Source organism: Montipora foliosa, chromosome 10 (assembly GCF_036669935.1).
Source record: "Montipora foliosa isolate CH-2021 chromosome 10, ASM3666993v2, whole genome shotgun sequence".
NCBI classification, from domain to species: Eukaryota; Metazoa; Cnidaria; class Anthozoa; order Scleractinia; family Acroporidae; genus Montipora; species Montipora foliosa.
The window spans coordinates 23,600,797-23,608,296 of record NC_090878.1 but is presented as its reverse complement, the minus strand read 5'-3'; the positions used below and the strand labels follow the sequence as shown (position 1 = coordinate 23,608,296).

Sequence of the window (7,500 nt, the reverse complement as noted above, 5' to 3'; positions counted from 1 at the left end):
ATGTAGTTGCGTATTTCACAAAAGACGACTCTTAAGTTTTTCTCCTTCATACGGAAGACTTTGCCGGCCAATAAGCCGCAAGTCATCATAAAAGAACTTTATCCGCAGTTCCAAAACAAGTCACGGATAGTAAATTCAAATTCACCTATTTTCACTCAAAATATAAGTCTTCATGCATTAGACATTGTCCGAGGTGATTAAGTTGAAAAAAGATCATTGGTTCGAGCTAGAGATATTTTGTTGCGTTAGAGGCATCAGCAGAAGTTTTCTTCTGAGAGGAATTTTGCGTCTCAATTATTCGTCTTCACGGCCTTTAAGTTTATTAATGCAACCACAATAGTTTAGCTCTTTCCAAGATGAATACGACCATAATTAGCAACGTAAACGTTAAGCATATTTTAGAGGTGCTCCCAAGGTTATCTAGTCTTTCTAATTTAAGCTCTTAGTTGGATGGAGTCCAATGATAGTGAAGTCCAATATGGGTTTATAAACGCAATCCAATGTTAGGCCAATGTAGGCATAATGTTGTTCAATTTAGTTTAGATGATTAGAGGCGGTGAGAACAAAATGAGGCAAACTTCTTGGAGGTGTATTGATCTGCATAAATTCGCTTCCCAGTAACATTTTAAAGGTCTTTGCATATCCATCGTCATTCGATTTTCTTACTTTGTCCTTGTTATTCAAAACGTCATTCCTATTACGTCATCATGTAGAGAGAAACCAGCTTAATTAATAATGATATCCACGGGATGACACCGGCAGTGTTTCTTAATCCTCCTGAATAAGCCTCCCACTCAAAGTCTATGTGTGGAGTCTCGCTGTCGGTTCGTATTTGCTCGTTTGTTTTAGAAGTTGCTTGATTGTTTCTTTCGTCACTGAAAACATTGCGTGACGTTGGCATAGTTGTTGTTCTTGGAGCCTGGACCAGTCTTGGGCATCCTGTGGAACAGAAAAGTACGTCATTGCAGTCAATAAGGCTCAAGGGAGGTCTAAAACACAGGTCACATTCCGCAGACCAGGACTAGAAGTCTGCTCCACTGATGACCTGAAACAACATTTTTGTTGAGTGATTAGGGCTAGGAGACACTTTTGGTGTTGTTTATTTGTCTGTAGCACAGTGACATGTACACTAGCCCTTGACCTGTTACCTGTTTGTTAGACCCTAGTGCCAACAATAAGGTAAGAGTAAAGTTTAGCGTTATTTTAGCCTGGGATAAATGCGGCTGCTTATCGTTACTTGAGGAGAACGGATTTAGGGGACACTGCAACGTTAATCGCGTATATTCTGAGACACGAGTGAAAGTTGAAGATGGGGAGAAAAACAAGGGGACACTTCGAGACGCTTATTGAAATCAGCGTGCATCGAATTAGGGGCATGTTAAAATTGGAGGAACTGAGAGACCAGTACAACGGGCTGGAACCAGGCTCTGAGAGAGAGGGTGGAGGGGGGGGGGGGGGGGTGCTAGAATGGGAATTTGCCAATCACTCAATTACTTAATCATTCAATCATCCAATCATTCAATCATTCAATAATTCATTCACTCCATCATTCAATCATTCCATCATTTAATCATTCATTCATTCAATCATGCAATCATTCAATCAGTTAAGCATTCAATCATTCAATCACTCCATCATTCAATCATTCAATCATTCCATCATTCAATCATTCAATCACTCCATCATTCAATCATTCAATCACTCCATCATTCAATCATTCAATCACTCCATCATTCAATCATTCAATCATTAAATCATTAAATCATTAAATCATTCAATCATTTGATCATTCAATCATTCAATAAATAAATAAATGATTCAATCATAAAATTATTCAATCATTCAATCATTTAATCGCTCAATGATTCCATCACTCAATCACTCAATCATTCAATCACTCACTCATTCACTCATTCAATAATTTAAATGATTCAATCATTCAATCACTCCATCATTCAATCATTTAATCATTTAACCTTTTAATAAAAAAATAAATAAATTATTCAATCATTTAATCACTCAATCATTCCATCACTCAATCATTCCATCACTCAATCACTCAACCATTCACTCATTCAATTATTTAATGATTCAATCATTTAATCACTTAATGATTTCATCACTCAATCATTCCATCATTCAATCATTCAATCATTCATTCACTCCATCATTCAATCATTCAATTACTCCATCATTCAATCATTCCATCATTCAATCATTTAATCATTCAATCATTCAATCATTCAATCACTCCATCATTCAATAATTCAATCACTCCATCATTCAATCATTCAATCATTCAATCATTTAATCATTCAATTATTCATTCAATAAATAAATAAATGATTCAATCAAGAAATCGTTCAATCATTCAATCATTTAATCACTCAATGATTCCATTACTCAATCATTCTATCACTCAATCACTCAATCATTCAATCACTCACTCATTCACTCATTCAATAATTTAATCATTAAATGATTCAATCATTTAATCACTCAATGATTTCATCACTCAATCGATATCATTCCATCACTCAATCATTCCATCACTCAATCAATCAATCATTCAATCACTCACTCATTCACTCATTCACTCATTCACTCATTCACTCATTCAATAATTTAATCATTAAATGATTCAATCATTCAATCACTCAATGATTCATTCACTCAATCATTCACTCATTTAATCATTCAATCACTAAATCATTCGATCCTCAATCATTCAATGATTCAATCAATCATTCATGCCTTCATTCATTTAATCAATCAATCAATCAATCAATCAATCAGTCAATCCATCCATGCATCAATCAATCATTCACCATTCATTCATTCATCGTTTGTTCGTGCATTTAATTTATTGCAACTAACCTTGATAAGTTCGGCACAAGTAAATCTCGACTCTCATGCAAATATGTCCAAGTGGTACCCAGCCTCTCGGGTTGAACCGAATGTAACGTGCGGTGATAGTCTGAGGAAACATGTTCTTATGGACGGTTAACCCGTCTTTGTTCCCTTGAAGAATCTTTTGAGAGAAAAGCGAATAAAAAGGCGAACAGTTGTAGAGATAATTTCAAAGAGGGTAATGGAACAAAAGTGCAGCAAAAACTTGAGTATAACAACCTACAATCTTGGACAAAACTCATTGGGATAATGTGACACCACCATAAAATGATCATTCCCTAATTTGTCTGCGTGATAAATGCCAAATAGACCAATTCAGCTAACTCAATGTTGTACCCAATTCAAATCTCCAGGGGTTAAGATGCTTTGTGTATTGCATTTGCATGATAAAGTAGCATTCACATTTAAATGATATGGTACTACTTGGAACAAAACGTTTTATTCCCAAAGGATTTCAATTGGGTACAACATTGAGTTAGCCGAATTGGTCTATGAAGTATCAGCTGGAATTTTTCCCGAGAGTTTGTCAAAGATTGTAGGTGGTTCCAAATTGGCCGGAAAACAGTTTTAATCGCTCTATCAACTTAATTCGTGTTCCTTCAATTTGAAGCATTTTTTTCGTTAAATCAAACGTGGATCCCACGTTTTCCTCACTGAAGGCACCAAATTGTAGATGTCATTTGCGCATGAGTTCCTACCTGTGGTCCGCTGTCACTGTGATTGCTGTAAGTTTCCCATTGATATCCGTCTGAGCTGTAATTAAGCATGTATTTTGTCACCCAGGTCCCCATGACAGATCCCTGAGTCGCAACTCCAGATACATTTTTAACTTCTGCAAGATCAACCTGGCAAGAAAAAGACAAAGAGGTTATTTTTCCAGTGTTATTGTAAATCACTAAACATTGCTCATCCGATCCTTGTGGACTCATTTTCTACTAACTTTAACAGATATTTAGATGTAAGTCGATGTCTATGGGGTCACCAAATGTCCTCGGTCTCTTCTCCCATAACTTCAACATCACTTGTTTAAAGTAATGCAGACAATTGACGTCACAGAGTGTACCCTAAAATTCTTAAGTAAAGATAAACTGCAGGATTTACCCCTTAAAGTAACGATAACCTTAACACCTTGTTTTGCGTGGTGGTTGCCCCTTTTCAAGACTTAGATTTTTGAATACATGTTGAATATTGTTGTAAAAGTATTAGATAGCAAAATGCTTACAGTACACTTACAGGGACACTTCGTGTTGGATATCAAAATTGTGCCTGCGTCTAGCTAAGTACTTTCTGGACGTAAGCGAACTTAAGAGAACATTTTAACATAAAGGGTTGCCAACAGACTATTTTTCCAGTAGTTAGTTTCTTATGAAAGATGGGCGTTCCAGTCCTTTGTGGGGGCTAGAGGCCAGTGAAGCGGTTTATTAATTTGAAATAACCATTTGTCCGTTCGTACCTCATCAAAGACTGGAACGACCGAGTATTCACTAGGAAAATTACTATTTGCGAAATAGTCCATTAGCCACGCTTTAAACTCGCATGGAATTGTGCGTGAATGGTCTAATGCTGTATGATTCATTGGGCAACAGTGCTTTGCGTTAAACTCAATTCGGTTGTTTCGCAGATAATCCCAAGAAAACTGTTTCAAAATTAATTCCTCGATTTCCCCTTTACCGAAAAAAAAAACAGAGAAACAATTCGTCAGCAATTTCAAAAGTTTAAATGAACAAATGGGCACGAGCGTTTAAATTAACCAATGAAAATATCTGTTCCCGCACGGTGTGCCCGCAAAAGGGCATCTCAGCGCTCCGAAGTTGAATCCCAGCAAGTGCGCGGCAAAGTTCACACAACTTTCCATCCACTTTAAGTAGGTAAAATGAGTACCAGTAGTACTTCGGACAAGTTTTGTATTCGACGGAATTATATTGACGCCCACCCCTCGCCGAAATGTAACTGTAAAAACCTCCCCAGATCTGAGAGAACGATCTCTCAGGGTGGGGAGGGGTGTGTCTCATTTGTCCACTCCCAGTCATGAGTTCCTGGTTTCTGTGCAAACATGTTTTGTCTTACAAGAGTTGAAATAATTTGGACAATGTACGATATTGAACGTAAACTTTTGGCTTTATCAAACGAAGTGATAAAAGGTATATTAACCACAATAAGAAGGATTTGTGAACTGCTAGCCCTTAGTCAGGGCGTTGAATGAATGAATGAATGAATGGTTATTTGCCACACAATAATATTACAAAGACAATCAATAATAAGAGTAAAGTCATTAATATAAAAAAAAAGGATGGATATTACAATAATTGTGGCGAGGAGACCCCAAGAAACCACCGGGCTTATAAGAGGGGCCTCCTCATATGCTTATGATTAATCTAAATAATCTTACGCAATGCTTATGCGGCATAACTAACTCAGCTTTTTTAAAAAGAAACCCTAGCATATTTTTCTTAAAGTTCAGATAGCTAGATGAATTAATAATTGATCCAGGAAGAAGGAAGAGAGTTCCAGATTATTGGACCTTGATTATTGGACCTGGATGTTAGTGCGACAAAAATGTGGCCGATAATTGTTAGCTGTTCTAGTACCGTAATTGTGCACTTGGCAGCTTAACTGATTGTGATAATAAAACATGAACGGTTCGGTATCCCTTCCCTCTTACGAAGGGTTAACACTTCAAAGTCATTTTTCTTATGGTGGTTAATTTACCTTTATCAACTCGTTTGATAAATGAAATAAATGTATATATTTGAATTGCGGGTTATAAAAGAAAGGTAGAAGTGTCCTCGCGCTTCTCTGAATGCAATTACCTCTTAAGGAAGGTGCCTACTATAATTGTTATTGCGCGTACGTTCTGCGTATCTCGATATACTCGGGTTTCCCATGGGTGGTGCCTATTAAAAAAGGGATATTTTAGCGCGGCTTAAAACCATACGGCGAAAGGTAAACTTAGCAAGTGCTCTCGGAAATGGAAATGGAAATTGTTTACCCACGGAATATCTTAAGAGAGCTCAGGAGTTCGTTCAACATGTGTCTGTGCATTCCGGATCGAATTGGAATTTGGCAGAGTTGGTTTTTGAGGAGAAGGGAAAACCGGGGTACCCGGAGAAAAAAACTCAAAAGAAAAAATTGGGGGTAACCACGCATTTTTCAGAGATACTTAAACTTCACTTTCGAAAAGTACGCCATACATTGCTTTGTAATTTAAAGCATTTTACAAATATTGGTAGGCACCAAAAAATTCCTCGGGTGGTCTCAACGGGATTCGAACCCATGACCCTCTGCGATGCTGGTGCAATGCACTACAAACTGAGCTTTGAAGCCACTCAGTTGGGAGCAGGTCAATTTGTTGGGCTCATTTGTTCCGGTGATGGACTCTATGAATGAAATAAATGAATGTATATAATTCTCAGGCGTCTTTAAGAAAGACAATTGCTTAAATTGTCAAGTTAGAGCGGTTTTCAAATGAGTGTCGTAAAACCAAAACCAAAGTAATTACTTTGGCCAATCAAAAAGGACGGAGACAACCCAGTAAACCAATCAAAACTCGAAGTAATTACACGTAGCCGACAAATAGCGCGGGAAAATGTGCACGCGCGAGCCACGATTGGTTTTGGTTTCAGTTCTGATTAGTTAAAAAAAAATGGCGAGAAAACTTTGAACCAATCACTGAGTGAAGTAATGCAAAACCAAAGTAATTTGCTAATTACTTTCGACACGCAACAGCTCTAAGTGCGAAGATCACTTCTACCGTTCGTCTATAACACGCACTACAAATAAAAACATTTATGTTTTTTGTCAGTGCGTGAGGGGGCGGAATTCAACAAATCCTGCAATTGGATTGGTTCCGGGAGCGGGCGACATTTTTTCATCCGGTCAGCTCACGGCCGACGGAATCCTATCCTTACTTGCGTGAGCATGCTTGGTCACCTTAAATTTCCATTCTTTTTTGACACCGAATCTCGTTTACATACAGAATGTAGTTTTTATGAGACAAGAGGTTTGGAAATAGAATTCAAATAAAAATATTTCTTTTTGAAAAGTTCAGTTTGTAAGTTGCTTTAATGCTGCATTCGCTATCAAGCTCGGTGCGAGTCAACAATTGAAAAAGTGATTTCAGAGAGTAAGGGAGAGAGAGAGGAAAAAAATAAAGTCGGTCCGTATAGCGAAAAACTGTGACCTCGGTCTTCAAAAAGCTGCCCTCGGCCTGCGGCATCGGGCAGCATTTTCAACACCTGGGTCACAGTTTTTCGCTATACAGTCCTCCCAGCTGGCAAATAACATACATCTATTTCACCGAATCCTTTCACAGGAACAAATGAGCCCAACAAATTGACCTGCTCCCAACTGAGTGGCTTCAAAGCTCAGTTTGTAGTGCATTGCACCAGCATCTCACAGGGTCATGGGTTCGAATCCCGTTGGAGCCACCTGATTTTTTCAGGTGACTTAATAAGAGACAATTGCTTACGTTGTCCAGTTAATTGCGAAGATGACTTCTACCTTTCGTCGGTTGATAAAATCAAATTTCCGTGTTTCCATCTCTATCAACCCAGCACCATAGTTTCTTCAGAAACTGACCCGGCATATTGA

The 7,500-nt window shown here is 37.9% G+C and overlaps 1 protein-coding gene across 1 annotated transcript in view; it reads right to left on the bottom strand.

Annotated features, from left to right (window-relative positions):
- LOC137973142 (neuropilin-2-like) overlaps positions 1-7,500 on the bottom strand; it is a 24,611-nt gene that overhangs the window by 706 nt on the left and 16,405 nt on the right. The window contains exons 6-8 of the mRNA XM_068819894.1: positions 3,609-3,755; positions 2,878-3,031; positions 1-939 (exon numbers count right to left, since the gene is read on the bottom strand). The exon at positions 1-939 is cut by the window's left edge and continues 706 nt beyond it. Coding sequence (XP_068675995.1) covers positions 698-939; positions 2,878-3,031; positions 3,609-3,755 — 543 coding nt within the window. The 3' untranslated portion in view covers positions 1-697. The remainder of the gene's footprint in view (positions 940-2,877; positions 3,032-3,608; positions 3,756-7,500) is intronic.